The following is a 20,494-nucleotide window of genomic DNA, read 5'->3' as shown; positions in this document are numbered from 1 at the left end:
TGGAAATCACTAAGAATGTCATTATGAATGAATGAAGTGATCAGGATTCATTACAAATTGAGTAATGAGGCCAATATATTACCTTGATGTTAGTCCAACTATATAAATCTTGCATATATGTTTACCTGCAATTGCTCCATATCACAAATGAAATGACAGGATGGAAACACAGTGTACTTGGGGTGGGCAGTCTCTTCACAGATGATTGATAGTACTACTGCGTACATGAAAATAGCTGTTGCTATGAAATCTCAGGATTATTTAACAGAAGACAGTCAGACCAACAGACCTCGTACTTTCACTTGTAGCCACTAAGAAGAACAAATGTGCAAAATTCCAGTATTGAACACAATGCTATATCAATTGGAAAACTCTGACCATCTGACCATGTATGATAAATGTGTTTAGCACTGCAGTGAAGCGAATGGCTGCTGTTAGGTACAGGCTGGGCTCGACTGGTTGGTTTTGATTTGGAAGAGAGCGTCTTGGACTGAGGCTCCATGAAAATGCCAGGAAATCCCACTCCTTTAAACCATCGTGGGATGTCCACACCTTGAAGTCCTGTTGTATTTTCTTTTTCTCTATTTTCCACTTAACTTTAATTTAGCACGTCTGCAAGTCTTTCTATAATTTGGATGACTAAGACTCATCACAGACATAACAGGTTGAAGTGATTCACGTAGTCTCAACACTGATTCTACGAGGTCAAAGCACGTCACGTCTAACTTGTGAAATGAAATTCAACTTTCACTACACAGAAAAGGGCATTCGATGCATCTTGGCAGAAAAGCGCCAAAGAGACAAAGAGAAACAAATGGACACTTGTTTTTTGTGGCAGTAAAATTCACCCAAAATGAAAATGTTTACCTTGGTGTCATCCTCTCCATATACTCAAATTAATCTGTCCTAAAGCTCAAAATTCTGCAAATATCGCACTTATTGGTTTGGTGCATTGCTGGTTGTTGGAAACTGCAGAAGGGTATTGTTTAGCCTAGTAGGGACTCATTGCTTGGAGAAGCAGAACACCTGGCTTAAGTAGAAACAAAAGGTGATAGCAGAGATAATGTCAACAACCCCAGGAAACACAGCTGTGATGGATCCAGACAAAGGGAGTAAAAAAAGTGCAGAAAGGAGCTGAGGAAAAGACAGACAGGAATGCTGGAAGTGAGAAAATGTATCAAGGTGCAAAGAGCAAAGAAATAGGAAGAGAAAACGAATTCTTCGGAAGTCAAGGATCAGACTGTCTGTGATTTTGTAAATGGCACATGAATGACACACCTTTCACTGGTTTCACTGTGCTATGACAAAGTGCTCTGCAGCTGTGGAGGAAGGAGGTTTCAAAGAGGACAGATGTGACATGCTTTAACATGCAAAAACCACTTCACCTCTTTGTGCAAAAGTGCTATTTATTTTCCTCAACTACAATGGCTATTGGTGCTGTGTATTCAACTGAGTTTAATTCTATTGTGATTATGTTGATTAGGCAAAGCTGAACGGTGTTTATAGTGATGTAATTGTCACACAATTAATTTCTTGGGACTTGGGCGACACAGTGGTTGGCGCTGTTGTGGGTTCAGTTCCCTGCCTGGGGCCTTTCTGTGTGGAGTTTTCATGTTCTCCCCGTGCCTGCGTGGATCTCCTCCGGGTACTCTGATTTCCTCCCACTGTCCAGAGACATCATGTTTGGGTTAACTGGTGGCTCTAAACTGTCTGTAGGTCTGAGTGTGAGTGGTTGTTGGTCTCTCTCTGTCTCTGTGTGTTGGCCCTGTGATGGACTGATGACCTGTCCAGGTTGGCCCTGCCCTCAGCCAGAGTGAGCTAGGATTGGCTAGGATAATCACACAATCTCTCCATATGATGCAACATGGAGAATTTAGAGTAGAAAAAATTGCAGAAATAGACTACACTGCTACAAAAAAAAAAAAATAAAATAAAAATCACGTGGCCTATCATGAAATGTAATTGGAAATATCTCTGGCATACGGATTCACATCTGCTTGTTTCGTTTGTTCTCTCTCTATGTTATAGATCAGTTGACAACATCTGGGGGAAATAATTTAATATCCGTTATGTATAATACGTATTGGGTAGCCAGAGATTTGAATCTTTGAAGGTAACATATTGCATTTGGATTCCCCGAGTCCAAAAGTTATTGTGTTGAAACAGTGTTTATTTGTGTGACTTAATATGATGGAGTAAAGTATTAGCCCTGTTATTGTCTTGCAGTTACAGTGCAGCATAATAATAATAGTAATAGTAATAATAAAAGAACAATGGCTGAAAACATTCACAAATTCTGGGCGAGGAAAGCTTCATGAATAATAGGCAACAACGATGTGGAGAATTTAAAGCAAAAAGAGATTACGAAAACAGAAACTAAGTGCGTAAACATTTAGACTTTCCACTCTGCTCAGAGAGGTTAGAGGGTTGTCCTTTGAAAATTGACTAATGATGGCAGAAGGGTTGCATCAATAACCGGAAATCATTTTAATGAGAGAAGACAATCCGTTTTCTTCCATGCAGCCCTCCTCAGAGACACGACTGTGCAGTGGAGAAGCCTCTTACATGGCCAAAAAAAAAAAAAGCTGAAAAATCCATTTCAGGCAATTGCCACTACACCTGGCAAGGCAATTAGATGTTTACACTGCAAGCAATCACCATCTAACACGGGAACAAGGAAAACGTAGAGACTGCCCCGCCATGATAAAATGTTAACACACTCCACCAGACTATCAGTCATTAAAAAAGACCTGGCAACTATTCAAGCATCCACACCGGGATATAAAAAACAGGAGGACTTGAGCAGCACCCTTTTATATTTAGATGAAAGAAGCCATAATTTGTTGTTTGCAACTGGACACTTCAAATGATTGTGATTATTTACAATTTTCAGGTTTTATTTAATCTGCGTTTTTCTGTTTTTGACAAAAAATGCTCCACCTGACAATGTGATGTGGACTAATAATATGATGTATATTGGTATATTTTATGTTAGGAAGCAAATGACTGTTAGACTGCAATGCGTGACCGAAACTGTCACACAGAATATTGTATTGTTTCGCTACATCACTTTTTATTCTGAGTATCAAGTCTGTGGTTGAGTAGAAAGACAGAATCTTTCTTCTCCAAAGTACCAAAATAACTACCAAAACATCCCAACCAATCCTATTTGATGTTTCGTCATACTAAGCTTCATGAAATTCCTTGCTCAAAAATGATCAAAACACGCCAATCACTGACTTGCCTTTGATTTCTGCCCATTAAAAAAATATATATAAATAAAAAAAAAATCAAGTGGACATACTGGATTTAAAATGGCATTCAAAGTAAAGAAAAACAAAGTTTTATCCTGAAAGACCAATTGTGTATTATGTGAAGGAATACATCAATACAATTGTGCTGGTGTTGTTTGCAACAGCTGACAAAAAGGCACCATACACTTGGTTAGAAGAAAAACACTGTGGAATCTTAATCACTTAATCTCTCCGTTAACGAAACAACCGTAAACATTTGCCTGTGCAGAAATACAGGCAGCTATCAGGCCCAATGACAGCCATCATGGGTGCTTTTATTGTCCCCGCGGCACGAAATGTGCTTTCATCTTGCCAAAGAGGAGTGTGAATAAAATTCGCTCAACAGCTGATGAATTACTGAGGCGTCGACACACACACAGACACACACACCCCCCCCAAAGAAACAGACTCAACACACAAACACACACTTTACGTCTCACACCGCTGGTAATGTGAGCTCCATATGGTACCTCACTCCTCAGCAGCACACTCACCATTTACCACTTCATTGAGTAGATTGTGATCGGCGTAACGTGATTAGCCTTCCATAAAACATGCTTCCACAGACCTGTGAGCATGTTGGCACTGAAAACCACATTGCTCAAGACATCACAATGTTTGCTTTAGGGAAGTCACAAGCCTAGTGTAGCTTCAAACCCAGTTTCAAGTCTCCCTCAGTTGATCTGAATTAAAGCCCCCCCCCCGTCCAAAAAAAACCAAAACAAAACAAAAGGTCATGTATTTAGCTATCCTTCTGTGGACATGCCCTAACAGCTTCCATTCACTAATCCAATCACAGCCATGCTAACACATAGACAGAATCACTCCTAATATCTCAGTTAACCCCCTGTGGCCTGCTATAAAACAAGTCATTATCATACACCATTAGCCTGGTTACAAATAATTACATCTTACAATAATGGGTGTTAAAACAGGGCGTGAAAACTGAGCCTTTGTAGTGAAAACGCGTGTAGCTTGAAAATAAAAGGCTGGTGACTGAATGCTAAATGGTCTTGTAGTTGCTAAGACGATCTCACATTAATCATTGTATTGCTTCAAAATGACTGTCACATGCTTCATTTTTCCTCAAACATCAACTAAGACGTGCCGGCCATCGCTTACAACTTTCACCGTCCACCACTAAGAGAAAGCACGCAACAAAACGATTCATTAGATATTTGGGTACTTACAGGTTCTTGGATTTCTTCTTCTTTGTCCCTTCGGGTCCAACCTCACAGCTACAGGGGGATCCGGAGCTCAGCTGAGGGGACAGGAAGGAGAGCACATGAGGCATCATCCGATCTTCACTCAGAAAGAAGGCCCTGTGACCTCATGCAGATACAGTCTTTAGCTTTAACTAGCTCCAATAGGCAATGGCAACCTGAGCGGCTAGAAAGCTAGCAAGTCCTTGGTGTGCCCAGTGACCCGAGACTGAGACTACTCCTGTCTGTAACACACTGTCTGCCACTGACTGTCACCAAAAACGGTTAATCCATAGCAGCATTCCACAGTGTAAGTCCCACATGGCCATGCCGTCCGGAGTGTGTGCATAGATTGCTGAATAAAACAGACCTTGTATGAAGCAGATTATGTTTGTGAACAGGATCTGTCTGGGTACAGCACAGTAAGGAAAAGCTGAGTGAGTGTGAGAGACTGCTGTTGTTTCTGTCGGCCTCCAACTGTGCCCTGGGTTTGAAGTGTTGAGCCTAGACACTGGTTTCACATTACACTTTCTGCAAACCCACCGTTTTGATTGGATAAGAGGAAAAAAAGGGAAATTGCCTTAGTGTGGGGAAGGGGTCAATCGTCACTAATCTGATGGCCTGAGGCTGCCCCATTGTGTGTGTGTGTGTGTGTGTGTGTGTGTGTGAGAGAGAGAGGCTCTAAATAATGAGCCATTGTATTACAGGAGCACACATTTGAAGCAGAGATAGATGCCGGCCGCCGCTGGTAACACATGCTGCTGATGTAGTCTGTGTCTATCTGGGGCCCGATTTGACTGTCAGGCTTCTAAGTGACGACATTTTTGGGCAAATTAAACACCTTTTAGCTTTAAAAGTCTCCGCTGTTGAATTTCTCATTTTGAGAACAGCAGCTTAAATTCTATTTCGGCTGATTCAAGATCCAAGTGTGGGAAAAATAATCGACAGATCTCTACAAATCTCGACGATCCCCACTTCCTCCACCTGTGCTACAGCCAAACCTTGTATTTACTTCTTTCTGTCATCAATTCTTTTTTATCATTGGAACTTTTGTCAACTACCTGATGACCAAGACAAGATAACCATATCTGCTGTTTTCTATTATCGAGGAAACAACAAACTTTCCTCACCACCTGTCAACCCTACAGTGGGCGACTAAACTACCTGCTAAGTTAGAATACTGAGCATATGTGTTTATGCATTCGCTTGTTTTCAGTATATTTTTTATTAGGTGTTTTTCGCTATTGGGTTTGGTCTTTGCATTTTTTCCCTTAATGTTGCAGTTCCATCCGCAAATCAAAGATGTGTTTGGTTTTGTTTGTTACTAATGGATGTAGTGCACATTGTGGGACTATTATTGTATTTGGAAAATAATGGTGAGCCTGATAAAGAAACCTTTGTTAAGCTGCTCTATCTGTACCAGCTGCACAAAGTATGAAATTATAATGCGTTTTTATATTGTGGTTGAACCTGGTTGATAAATCACACATATTAAGCTATTTAAATGGCTGGTGACTGCAAAGAGCAAACACAAACGTGAGGAGAGATTAAAAGCATTACATGGAATTGCTTTTCTTTTGAAGTTTTCTGTGGGAGTAACAAATTATTTCATTTTACATTTTTTTCATTGGTTGGATCAAATAAAACGCTTTGATGCATCTGAACCAAATTTATGACATTTTTAAATTTTTTGCTACTTACCATGGTGTTACAATATTGTCTTGTGAAGTTGGCTATTTCATCTCGTCTCTGAATATTTTAACATGCATTCAACTTTCAATTCTAATGTTAGTAGAGAGAGCTGTTGCTGTTCATTTATACTGCTGACAAGTTAACCTGCTCAGTTTTTGATACTGTTGATTGTAGCATCCCTTCAGAAAACTAAATACTTAAGCTTTCCTACAGCGTTCTGGATCCCTCCTTCACAGTTGTGGACATGACAACACAGGTCGAGGCTTCTGGCTTCCCTTCTGCAGAATAGATTTGTACCATGATAAAATATTAGATATTTATTCTTCAGCACGAGGAGCACATGAACTGACTTAGCAAACACTGAGCAGTGATTTAGTCACTGAGGACTATGACAGACATGAAAAACTTCTACAGTAGATGAATTTATCTCAGCGGGTACAGTCCAGCAGAGTAGTCAGTCCCCACAGAGTTGTTCCCCTGAAAACACATTTGTCTTTAACTAAAGACATTTGTCCTTATGCAGCCCCCAGGACAGGATTATTCAGGCGTGTCAGGAGAATAAATTATAGTGTACAGCCACTGGAGAAGGAGATCGCCTGTTCAGCCAGATCAGCCTTTGTTCAACTAGTTGTCTGCATGTAAAGATGGGATGCCCATTAACACTATTCTGCTATGTTCCAGCTGGATGAGATCAACATGGATACAGGTGCAGGGAAATGTGTCTGCCTTCTTGTTACTATTGGGAGTTTTCATAGAAATGCATTCATAACGCCCAAATGAAACACACTGAGATCACATCTGCAGAGGTGCGAGAGGAGTAATGTAGATGGTATCTCAACTCTTCACCTCCTGTATCCCTGTTATCCACGCACACACATGGTGCCAAATCTGCAGTCTACAACCGCCAGCAGAACCATAACTCATGATACATGTTCTGCATTTTGTCAGTGGAAAGTCAGTGAAAAGAGAGGAGGAGTTTTCTTCGAATTACAACGCCATGATATCATGGAATAAGAAATGGCAATCAAGATTCACTTGAATTTCCATTTACAAGGGTTAGTGTACAATTCACAGGATCAGACTGATAAAGAGAGGAGTTAGCACGAGCAAATTTCTTCTTATTCATCCCAGAATATCATCCTCAAATGATTCATTGAATCTGGATGCTTAAAATTTCGAAGGCCCTATAGACAAACATATTTTTGGCATCAGAGAGTTGTTATCCTCGTCCCATCCTGAATGATATCACAAAGTTGGCTGATATTATCCAGTGGCTGTAAATGTTTGAGCTGAATTTCCTATCCAACATTCGTACCTATCAGAGCAGTGCCAGAAGCAGAAGTTGAGATCTACAAATGTCAACATATTAATCTGAGTCTTTTCGAGGCAAATTAAGTGATAATTTTACATATGTGCCAACTACAGACAGTTTTGTTGATAACTTCTTGTTTCTAGCTGCTTATTGCAGCCCATGTTGGTCTTAGTGCTGCTAGTTTTGAGTCAAATAAAATTTTATGACGTATCCATACATATTTACTCACTGAATGAATACAGTTGTGTATTTTTGTCTTTCAAATTAAAATAATTTTTCAAAAGTACAGACTTACAGGTTTATTCTCCAGTTTCTGTTTGCCTTTCATTCTTCCCTCTGGCTCTCAGACCCATCCCGGGCCCCCAAACACAAAAGAGGCTTAGACAGACCATAAGCACACACCCAGACTCCCTGGCAATAGCCAGTGGCGCATAAAAAAGTCTGAGTATTTTCTAAAAATAAACCCGGTGTGTGTGTGTGTGTGTGTGTGCATGCTCATGTGTATGGACTGCTCATATGCTTCACCGACGACAGTAAGAAAACAGAATTTGCAGCAAAGACCACACGACGATATGGCCCCCTGAGGCATGGGATGCATGCTGTTGGAGCGATTAGAGGATGGCTGTGCAGATACGCACATAAAGATTTAACCTGGCCATGTGTGGGCGTCACGTGTCTTTCCTGCAAAACATATTTACATGCATGCACGTGCGAAGGTAATCGTATGTCCAAACACGTTTCCCAGTTCAAGATACTACATTCACATACAGGCACGTGACCTGGGAACACATCTGTTGTGTCAAAGACAAGGAAGAACAGTGTTTGTGTGTGTTTGGAATTTAGGGAGAAAAAAAAAAAACAACAAATGGCTACTATTTCTCAGTATCAACAATCTTAACTAGAAAACACTTTGTGGGAACCATATTCCAAACAGAGCCCCCAAAACATTCCTGACCCAGCCAACCCAGATTCTAAATCTTCTAACAGCCTAAAGCCCCAGAGGTGAAGAAATGAATCTTGGTCATTGTGTATTTAAACTTCTCACCAGTGCAATCCCTGCTGTTTTTCTTCATGAGACTTCCCTCCAGCTGCTTCCTTGCATTTCTTTCCTTTGTTTCTTCTTTTATTGGAAAATAAATGAACAACCTGGTGACTGAAGGATGCTTTGCCGGCCTAAAACATCCCATTCGATTTAGTGCTGTCTGCTCGACAGTGTGATTTCAGCCTGACAGGGTAATGTCACCGAACCGCACGCTGGGGCCCAGTTCCCGACCTAAGTTTAAAGCAGCTTGATGTTGATCAGTTTGGATATAAACACAGGTTTTTGATTACAAGATCGCTAGATCCTAGTGATCCTACGAGTTTAGTATAATAAGTTCTCCCCATTTACCTCAAAAGTGTGGTTGAATTTACTTGGCATGAGATGAACTGCTCAAACAAAACATCCGATTTTTATCGAGGCCGGACAGTTCTTTGGCAGCGATGCGTACAAAACTTGCAGGCCTGGGACTCGTAATGTGCAGGGGCTTAAACTGTGAAGGTGACATCTGTGTGAAGACGCAGAATAACATTTGTTGGTTCAGGCCCTTCTGTTTGTATTCACTGTCACTTTCTACTAAGAAAAGAAAGGAAGTGTGCACTGTAGACTTAACCAAAGTCATGTGTTTACCAGGATGTGGAAGTTTAAGTTCCCTAACGGTGCAGGAAATTATTTCCATAATTGTCTCCATGTGACTGTCTCTCCATGTGTTGTTTGCTATACAAAACATATATATACGTATATCAGACTGAATTATGGATTCAGCCCAATGAAGCGGCTGGAAATTCTGAGACCATTTTCTCATGGAAAAGTTGTGTCCAAATTTTGGGCCCCGCCATATGTAGTTATTATTACCATTATTTCAAGAAATCAGTATTTCAGCAGATTTCTTCATCAAGAGAATTCCTCTTATCTGCTTCAAATTTGAGAAGAGCTGCAGACGTTCATGGGTGAAAGACTTGTATGGCCCATACAGCAGCAAGAGTGTGGCACAAAGCTCTAATGCCTTCTGCCTACATACAAAAACAATACTTCAACATATCATGCATTAATACTCCTTTATGCTGTGGCCAAAAGGCCTATTTGCACAATTGAATTAAAACCATGAGAACAAACCAACTGAAGCACCAAAGCGTCTGACAACTTAAACAATAAATAGGCATTTAAGCAACAAAGCTCAAGATGGTGTACATTGAAAACCTCGGGTGTGTAAATATAATTTGCTAAATTGCATTCAGGTTGGCCTGTCAGTTTTCTGAATGGAATAACTGCAAAATCCTCCATAAATAGAAACCCGGAGGGAGTCAGAAAGCACATGGTTCCAGATACGAGGGTCTGTGTCATGCAACTGTCTTCTGCGTAGCGATTTTCCTAATTTCAGTGTACATTAAATAGTATAATTCTTTTTCTGTGTTAAAGCCTGGCATGGCATCTATTAGTAAACCAAGCATATAATTGGACGCAGATTGTTTTTTGATGAAAATCTTTTCCAATTCTTGATAAGTGCCTGCACTTCCTCGTAAATCTTGGCCAGAGAATTGAAAGAAAATCAGCAAAAGGGGACAAAAAAAAAAAAAAAAAAAAAACACAGTACAGGGCTCTGTCTCCAAGGGGTATTGAAGGAACAATGGGGGCTTTATAAGAGCTAGAAAATTTATGAAAATATTTTTAAAATGATTTAATTGAAGTGCAAACTGATGCTTAAACAAAGAAACATGGGAGAGAGATCACAAAAGTAAATACTGAACTCAGCAGGGGGGCTGTTATGGTTATCAGGCAATCGAATCCTTGTATGAAGCTGATGTCTAGTGAAGCTTTCACAATACCTATTCACTTCATTTTATCTCACTGGTCTTCCTTTGTTGTATAAAAGCCTTTGGAAAACATCCCTGATATGTTTTGCCTCTATCATTTTCTCAGATGTGTGATTACATAACTTTCATTTCAATTTGTGCCACAGGAAACATTTTTCCAACTTCCTTTTCAAATAAAAGGAAATTTAGGGGTAAAATAAACTTACAGTTGTAGCCAAGGGAGTGTGATGATGCATATGTGTGATTCTGTGAGAACGTGTGAACTTGTGTAATGGGATTGTAGATGCAAATACAACCCCCGCCCACACACACACACACACACACACACACAAATATATAAAGCACAACAGCAAACCATAATACCACCATATTCAGTAATATCTGAAAATAAACTCGGTGACCTTCACACACGATACTGACTCATTCCTGCTTAAACTACTTAGTGAAAGCAGACATAAAAGGTGCATTGTCTGTACGTTTGTGTACGTACATGCAGGTATGTGTGCACAAGGGTGTATGATTTTAATTCAGAAGGAGAGAACAGTGTGTGTGTGTGTGTGTGTTTGGGGGCGGGGCTGTTTCACTCTGCCTCCTGTTATTCAGCAAAGCTCAGGAGATGGCTGCTTCCTGCACAAGTACTTCCTGTTAATGAACAATGCCTATACAACAACCACTGGTCTGATATGCTATCACGTTACCCAGCACTAGAACCGGTGCTATCCATTAAAATGTTCTTGACGTGTCTTAACCAGCTGATGGTTTTTCTGTGAGCAATTTTAACGTTTAAAGCGTCATATTTCTCTCCAAAGCTGCAGTTATGCACAAACCAGCCGTGTGGAGCACCAGTGGGCCAGTTATTGGCTGCAGCCACTATGGGGCCAAGCATGAACACTACACTGCCATCACGAAGTGCCTACTTGTTTTTGTTTTTACAATTTAACGACAGTTTAATGAAATAATTTAGCACATAATCACTGAAGAAATGAGTAAAAATAATAAGTGATTAAGCTGACTTTTTATGGTCTTTTTGAAGCATAATTTCTTTCTTTTTTTTTTTTTAGTTTTTTGATTGAGTTCATCGGTGGTTGTCATCTAAATGGCTTAGTTATTGCAGCTGCAGATCTGTATTGTATTATCATTAATGACGTTACAGTGGACAGTTCATTTGTTTAAGTCTGCTTATTGCAACACTGGCCTGATACTGGCCTGAGACATGACTAACTCATCTTTTCTCATGATATGCTGTATTACAAATGCATTTCTGATCAACAGGTCAATCTTTCCATTCTTCTGTCATTAAGGTGAAGTATTGTTAATGTACATAATAGGCACTGCTGAGGCATTCCTCATGTCCGAGTGACGCACTGTGCTCGGACTTCCATTGATGTGAGTGACGTCCATTGAATTATCTCACTGTCATGGGGCTAGTCATCAAAACCCTTAGAAACTAATTATCCACCCAATGAGTCCCTGCTAGACATGCTGAGCTTTACGTTGTATGCGGTAACATAATGATAATGAGAAAATGATAATGACCTCACAGGTGCTTCTTTAGGTTAATTAGCATCTAGGGGTATTTCGGCCTAGAGGGGGCTGGTTCCCATAAAAAGCAGAACGATTAGGGGAGGAATGCTGTGAATGATGACTGTGACAGCAGTAGGCCGAGAATGATGTTTGTCACACACCTGCTCATGAAAAGATTGCACTTCCACTCACATTGGAAGTAAACACAACACAGTAGTCCTAGTAGACCGGACCTCTGACACTTCACTGTTTTTATTTATTTCTATACCATTCCTTAACTTAACTTATTGTTCTTGTTGTCCTTGTTCTTTGTTGAATGTTTGTTATGTTATGTCTATTTATTTTTGTTCATGTTTACGTTTAAGTACAGCGAGCAAAGAAAAATCGGAGTCTAATTCCTTGTGTGTTCACATACTTGGCCAATAAAGCTGATTCTGATCCTGAATGTCTGTTGGCGCCCGAGAGTGACAGACAAGATTAAAGCATGTGTTGTCGCTGACCTTTAATTCAAGCTGGATTCCAAGATACAGGCCTCTTTGAATTCATACATAATACAGACCCATTAACCTCAGTATCTATGAGGGGCAGCATCACAGTGCTGCTTATTTAAAAAGAATTTCACTAGAAGTAAACTGATTCATAAGTAAAAAGGAATCTTTACACATTCTTGAACTAAAATGCCTCAAAGGAAAATTTGCTTGAAACTGTCAGAAAAAGATTAATGGAATACAAAGAGTCAAGCTCCGGGCAGATCTTTACAAGTTGCAGAATATGTGCCAAAAACCAAAACAAACTGAGCTTTTGAGAGTTGTTAATTGAGCCAAAATTCCAAAACCCCAAAAATTTAAGATGAAATCACAAAAGAAGAAAAAAAAAAAATCATAATGCACTCAGAGTGGAGCCAAAATGAATATCGTCCTGCTGCCAAACTGAATGGGACCAGTGTGATAGTGTCGGGTGGTATAATTAAATCATACCACAGTGAACTGTGGAAGCAGCCAACAGCTATCACCTTTGGTGAAAACTAACATTCTTTTCAACATGCAGAAAAAGATTATCCAACCCAATTAGACGTCTCATTTCATAGCACATGCTTTATTCTATCTACTTTGGAGTTTGATTTTCTCTCCTCTTCTTCCAGGGCTAAATGCTCCCTTGATCCCGTTCCCAACCTGTGACAACAGCATGTCATCATCCCACCGGCCTTCTGGGGAGTGTGACGGATTGTGTGTCTCCTGTGTATGTATGCGCTACACAGTTGCGTGCATCTTACATTCAACGCTAGTTTTTGTGCTGATGTGGATCACCATGCAGATAAAGAACACCAAGTTCTTGTTATCTGACTGCATGTACAATTTTTACTGCAGACAGAACACATCATGACTGACAGAAAGATTTTATCATTCCTACTAACAATCCAGTTGACAAGCATATAAAGGCATTCATAAGCACCGATCTAACAAAATCTATGCTCTCTGATCATTTTCATATAAATGTGTGTATAAAGAAAATATCCTCCTTGTGACTTTTCTGAGGAAAAAATTCTCAGCCCTACTTATATACATCACCAAACTGACATTTGTGGTTGGTTTTGTGGTGCGAGAGACATCACAAAGGTAAAGTGAGGTTCTTTTCTAATTTAGGGCAAAATGATGTGACAGCAAGTGAGACATTGTTTGTACAGTTTTGGCAGTCATGTAACTCCATAAAAATATGATGGCCAAGCCTGACAGCAGACTTCCGTCAAGGTTAAATAAGACAGTTATCTTATTAAAATCTGAGGTACAGACACTGTTGCAGTGAACTGAGAACTGAACCTTGATCTTCACCTCTGAAGCTCTGCCCAGTCACCCCACTGACCGTAATGTTGAAGAACATTATTATGGTTGAAACACTTTTCATTGCACTCTTTCCATTCTTTAGTTTGTAGTGGAAAGAGTATTACTCCATTTCTTTTTTCTTTTTTTTTTTTTTACGTAAATATCATAAATGACAGCTGTCCAGATCCAAACTCTTTTAGGATAAGCTTCAGTTATTATCTGGTCAAATTTAATAACTAGCTTTCGATATTTGTTTTCCAGAGAATAGAAAGTGTGCTCCTTGGTGTGTATCTGTGTGTGTATATTTATACAACCAATTTCCAACTCAGACACAACAGTGCTATGGCAACTGGTAGTGTAAACGTCTCTATTCAAACACACAAAAGACGACTATCAAACAAATGGCCTTCTGGATCTTGTCTTGGATTAGGCGAACGTCAGGAGAGGATTTTGTTGTACTGCTGACAGCATCCAAGGTCCCATTATTTTATGACCCCACTGTATACACTGTGGGGTACTAAGGTGGCAGAGAGCGTGAGTCTGCTGTAACGGGTCCAGCCGCTAAGTGCCATGACATCAAGACATCAAGTCCTGCGCGGGAAAGACATCATTAAATGTATTGTAATGTACAGTAACTGCTACATATGCTCAGATGTTCCTGCACCACATGTGACAAGCCTTTGTGTTATTGTATTATTCATATTTATCAACATCTACCTTATTTGATCTGTGACATCGTTTCCTGGATTTGGCAGACTGATTTTAATTGTAATAATTTTGTTCTCCGATGCATGTTACTCATTTGGGTTGATGGCCTAATTTAGTCAAATACCAGTGTTGTTGTCATGCATGGAGGTAATATATTACAGTACAAACAGAAGTACGAGAAATTCTGACATTTGTTCTTTGAGTTGTTCTGTGTTCAATTGGGAATCAGTTTCAAAGCAAGCCATTGTGGCCCCGGTTCATTGTATTTCAGCAATATTAGAGTTAACAGATGGAGACAGCATGTTCCCACACACTTTCACATATAATTCAGAGCGGTAACTATCCAGGTAGCTCATTAAACATGTCCCCCAGTAATCACAAACAGCCAAACAATTGCTAACAAATAAAAAAGAGGAATGCTAGCTTCATTATCTTGGGATTAGATTTGTGGTGGGATTTGTAAAAGTGTTTAATTCCATGTGGAGCCTTGCAAGTGTTTTAATGGTAGAAAAAAGAGCAGGAGTGAAAGGAAAGAGATATATGGGGTGCGTTTTTTTGGCCATGTGGGAGCTTCCTTACCTAAGAAGGATTATTGCGGGACGTTTTGAACTCTCCTGAGGTTAAAGGAGTTAATAATTTGCACAGCTAAATAACTTTAATTCCAAGGGAGAAATAGCAAAATGCATTGCTTTACTTATGGAAAAGCTCCTGCAGGTGTGGTGCAAAAACCCTTCAGTCTTAACCCACAGAGGTATTTTAAGTTTTAAAATACCTAAGGTCAAATGTTTCCTTTGGCCATAAAATAAAAAGTTTATAGGCAATACCTCTTGGATATAATCTAGGATTATGTTTGTTTGGGTTTTGTTTTTTATAAATTAAAATTTGATTTCAATGTAAAGTGAAAGCCAGCAGAATTAAGAGTGTCAATGTATTTTTTGATCACCAAAAAACCAAAGCAGCATAATAAAAACTTATGCTCCTACATTTTAATTTGATCCAGAATTTTTGCAAGTAGAGTATGAGCAGATATTCCACTCAGCAGTCATTTAAACTTTATCAGGGTCTCTGTAAGGACTGAGTGAATGTGATAATTCTTCCCAGAAGATGCTTGTGTGTTATCAAAGTTGCTCAACTGGGAACACCATTTCCCCTTACTGTCAGTGTGAGTGGCTATCTCTGGAGCAAGAGGATCTTGTTTACATGTCTTGTTCAGCCATAACATGTGTCCGAATGTTTAGAAAACAAGATGCAGACAAAACAGGACTGACTATTGCCAAACCTACCATTGAACAGAAACAAAGATTAGTTTGAACTATCTTGATGAGGCATGTTAGGTCAAGATTTCATTCTGTTGTTCTGGGTGAGTTGTAAAGTCAGTTACTGTTTGACAAATTCATCTCTCAGTTCTATGTAGTAAGCACAGGAAAAGTTCCAAGTCAGTTCCAAGTCAGCTGGAAATATTAAAAAGTCTTCCTGACATAGAGTTTCCTGCTCTTTTATCGGGTTAGCATGAGGCAATTTCTTATTGCTGTGTAACAAGTTACAGCTGACATAATCTGCTGATGACCACCGACAGAGGTGATGCTTGTGAGTCTATTCTGTCAGTATCAACACTACCAAAGTGTGCTTCTGTGTCTTGCTCATCCGTGTGGGCTGCGCTACAAATGTATATGACCCAGTAAACAAAACTATGAACAATGAACTAAAATAGCATAATAGTTGCTACTGCTAATAATAGAAAAGCTTATCACATGTACCTTAGTGTTGTATCAAAGCCTTTGTTCTATTTAGTACCTACAACTTGACCTTAAAGTGAATTCTTATCTCAAAATGCTTAGTGACTGAGAACATCATGTGTGTCTACGCGTATTTATGTACGAGTGTGTGTGTCAGTGTGAGAGACAGAGATAGAGACATAACGTTTTCTCATACAGTATGTTGCCAGGGCTGTTTTTCCACTTCATATACTGTGTCGGTATAAGAAGTGATTCTGTACTGTACTGCTCTTTCTTTTTTTAGCAATCCAAATAATAAGAAAGGAATTCTTCAGAAGGAAGCTTCTGGACAACACGGGCTTCATCCACAGATGACCTTGATGTCACAACAAGCATGAATTCCTTCTCAATGAAAATGAAAGTTGTTTTTTTTTTCTTTGTTATGCAACTACATTTTCCTTCAGGAGCAATCTCATGTTTGGTACTCCGACGTACACGCTTCTGTTGGACTGATTAAAACCGTATCTTTCTATAACTGAAGTGAAAAACAATGCCTTCAGTTCATTGAGATTTTTTTCAGCAGGTACTTCAGTGACTGCCAACCACGAGTTGGCGTTTCTAAAAGCTTGTTCTGTTTGCTTGGTAAATATTTGCATGTTACTTATTTAGCCTTTCACTGGACATTCAGCCAGGCTGCATCCCAAATGAATTTGAACCCTGAAGACCTTTTGTCCCCTCTGAGCCAAATAGAGTACAGTCAAACAGAAGGAAACACCCATGTTTAGCTGCAGCACCACCCAATGAGCGTCACAATTTTCACACACACTTCGACCCCAGACAGTTTACTTCCATCCACTTTGTTTCTCATGTGGACAAAAGAACACATGAAGGGATGGCATTGGTATCCATTAACACCGAACACTTTTAAACTGTTTCCATGAACCTCTTGTGCAGTTCATTCAGTAAAAAACAACCTATTATTAACTCTGGTCATGCTCACTGACCCATGTGAGGTACAAATCGCAGGCTTGATATCAACAAGTCCTGTGCCTCTCTCAGACTATAACCTTGGAGCTAAGATTAGGTAAACCACATGAAACAAGCACATTAGGCCCTGGGGGATGATGGGAAGTCAACACTTATAGGTCTGTTGTGGGGAGCCTGGGTAGACATGTGGTCAAGGTACTTGAGGATGGCTCAACAGCATTCGAAGTTTGCAAATATTTTCAAGTGTAGGCCGAAAATTGGATGTTAAGCTTCCCAGAACTGTTTATCCTGCACAGTGCAGTGGACAGTAAATAGAGACCCTGGAAAATAAAGATGCACAATATCCTGAAAGTACAATATTCCAAACACGGACTTCTACGGTCACTGTATGCATACTCATCTAAAATGTATGTTTATAAGGTAAAAAAAAAAATGCACTTGCTAAACCTTCACAGTTAGCTTTCCAGTTGAGATGTAGCCCCAAAACTGACACATTTACTGAGGCACACATACAAGTTAGAACAAACTCATATACACAATGTACTGTTGGCATAGGTTCTTCCATGTTTGTGCATCTATTTGCAATTTCAGATTTAGTCCCAAGGAGACAGTTAGATAAAGCTCTGTGAATGAGCATTAGATTTCCCAGTAGAGTTCATCCCTATCTCTTTATCATGTTGTTTCTACATTTCTGACAGGAGCCACACAATTGATTTCAATTTTCATTCTTTTTATGACTACAGCATGTTTGTGCAACAGCTCAAAGGTTTGTTTCAGATGGGCTTATTATGTGTGCAATGTATCAACAACAAAAAGAAATTGCCTGTTCAAGTGTTGACTTTTAAATATTGATCAAACTAAACAAGCGATTTCATTTTATGTTCTGACAAAAAAAAAATGTTTTGTCATTTTATATCTAAGGCATAAAAAGGAGAGATGACTGATGATATAAATATTATAAATGATCGAGGCATTTGTTTCATTGTGTCTCCGTTCCCTTCAAAATCCTTGTGATTGCAGTTACTTTACAGCATTGGTCAGCTGGCTGGAAGCACACTAACCCCGGACCAGTCTGACAACCACTATGATTCATCCAGTAAGTGTCCATTCCAACATACCAACTCTTATTTATGTTTCTGAATGTGTTTTGCGTACATGAACACTTAACACCACCTGTTAGAACACCTGTTTTTCAGTCTAATGCATGCTAACCTATTCATTTCCATCCCTCATCCTGGATCCTTGACACAACACAGGAATGTAAGCCATCCCATAACTATCAGTAAACACATTAAAAGTGTTTCTTCCCAACATCTGGAAAGACAGCAGATATTTATCCAGATTTCAAACAAACATGCAGACCCCATAAACAAAATGTTTGGCCTGCTTAACTCACTAGATCCACATGAGTCTGTTGCAGCAACATGTGCATCAACATGTGCATCAACACAATACATTCACAAACTGACACAAAGTGATATATTGTGATCTCTGGAAAAAGAAAGAGGATTTAAGCAAGCAGGAAGATTAAAGAATAATTCAATGATCTACTTGGAAAGAGCATGCAGCACTGGTTTTGTATGACCATTCATGGCATGCTGCTCACCTTGAGATGGAAAATGAACACTCTGAAGGGCCACCCTGGCAAAATATTGTATGTGGAAACCCATTAGTGGGATTTAATTTCTTGTTTCCTTAACCTAGTCCTTTAACTAGGTAAGCATTCAATCATGTTATAATGGCCTCAGTGGGAGCAAACGATTGTTTATCAGGGTGGCTGTAGCTTTTCTAGCTTATCATTTTCTTTGGCCTCAATTTTGGGGTAGTATGGATTTGGAAATTTACAACAGTGTTTTACACAGACAATGAACATATTTGAAAATGTCCCGAATTTATAAGAAATATAACTTCATCTCATAATGGACAGGCCAGGCTCCTGGTTTAAACACTTTGTGTTATTTTGACTCAGATGTGAAGATACAAATAAAACGCATCTGTTAATATTTTGTTGCTCTAGGGTGTGCCTTACATTTATATCTTCTTTAAAATGCATTTAGTTAACTACATGGCTAATCAATCATAACTTTCTTTTTGAACAAGCAATATCTTAAGAAGAAATTAATTTTACAAGGTTTGAACACAGTTTTTGGCCCATCAGTAGCCTCAATAACTCTCTCGTAAGCAATTGTCCAGACAAATTCCTCAGTCAAAGAAAGTGACATTATTTCCCTTCATCTGCTCTCTGTCTGTCTCCGGCTCTAGTTGCACCGATGATAGGCCACAAAAGAGATCAAGTGAGAGGAAAAGGTGCAGAGCAGAGAGAAACAGGACCAGAGTCACTTATACTAGCCATGTGTACAAAGTTTTAAATGTACATAAGTATGAGTGTTTAAGTCACTGTAAAGTGTCTTGAATCCCAAGTAACTGGAATGAAACTGTCACAAAAGAGATTTGAAAAATAAGCTTCCAACAAATCAATTACACATAAACCAAAGGGAAATATTAAACAATGCCATCTTGTCACATTGTTAATGTTAACTCATGATGTATTGTTTCTTTACAGGTGACAAGTAATATGCATATAGTATATTTGCATGGAAGCCAAGGCTGATTTTATATTTTTGATACCACATAATATTTCTGCTATGACTGACTGACTTACTACATCCAAAGTGCGATGTAGTACGAATTGATTTATGTTCCAACTAAGTGTAACTTCACTTTTTCTGTCCAGTGTTTTAAGCCTGTCACTTCACTTCCATGTTGAAAATGAGGATCAAATGAGTTTTGAAAACATGGAAGGTGTCATAAAATAAAATCAGTTTGCTCATGCAGGCTCAGGAATCCGTGTAGTCTTCAGTCTTTGTCAGAGGTTCGACACACACAAACAAAAAGAAACACTCACGTCCAGCACCTGGAGATGTCACAAGATTTATGAATCGAAGGGAAGGCAACAAATCATTTTAAATAATGGAAAAACAAGCCTCAAAGGAACGGTTTCGATGACGCCAATAGGTAGCAAAATTACCCGTGATTTTGCCAAGACCAATAGACTCCAGCCCTCTCCACTGCATTCCTTCTCTGCACAGCTCACACACACTGCCATTTAAGGCTGCCAAGAGTGCTGACAGACTCTGGGAAGCCAGAGACGGTTTAAAAAAAAAAGAAAAAAAAAAAAGGAGCATCTATCTCTAAGATTCTGCAGTGATAAAGTGAGCAGAAAAATGACCTCTATCCTCGTCTAAGTCTGTTGGATGTGTTTGAAGTCCTGGGATCGTTGTGTTCTTGAGACCTTTTTTTCTTTTGTCCTTTTTTTAAGGAACAGTCAATACCAGATGGATACTGACGAAATAGACACACACGTGCTAAGTTCATGTTACTATAAATA

The 20,494-nt window shown here is 39.3% G+C and overlaps 1 protein-coding gene across 5 annotated transcripts in view; it reads right to left on the bottom strand.

Annotated features, from left to right (window-relative positions):
* rgs3a (regulator of G protein signaling 3a) overlaps positions 1-20,494 on the bottom strand; it is a 72,709-nt gene that overhangs the window by 8,958 nt on the left and 43,257 nt on the right. For 3 of the 5 annotated variants that reach the window (XM_029516613.1, XM_029516614.1, XM_029516615.1), the window contains one exon: positions 4,484-4,554. In XM_029516613.1, coding sequence (XP_029372473.1) covers positions 4,484-4,554 — 71 coding nt within the window. Of the gene's footprint in view, positions 1-4,483; positions 4,555-7,794; positions 7,814-20,134; positions 20,152-20,494 lie in introns of those variants that run through there. The other 2 variants (XM_029516618.1, XM_029516616.1) reach the window with 2 other exon arrangements.

Source organism: Echeneis naucrates, chromosome 12 (assembly GCF_900963305.1).
Source record: "Echeneis naucrates chromosome 12, fEcheNa1.1, whole genome shotgun sequence".
Lineage (NCBI taxonomy): Eukaryota > Metazoa > Chordata > Actinopteri > Carangiformes > Echeneidae > Echeneis > Echeneis naucrates.
The sequence above is the reverse complement of the archived record's forward strand: the minus strand, read 5'-3'. Positions and strand labels throughout refer to the sequence as shown.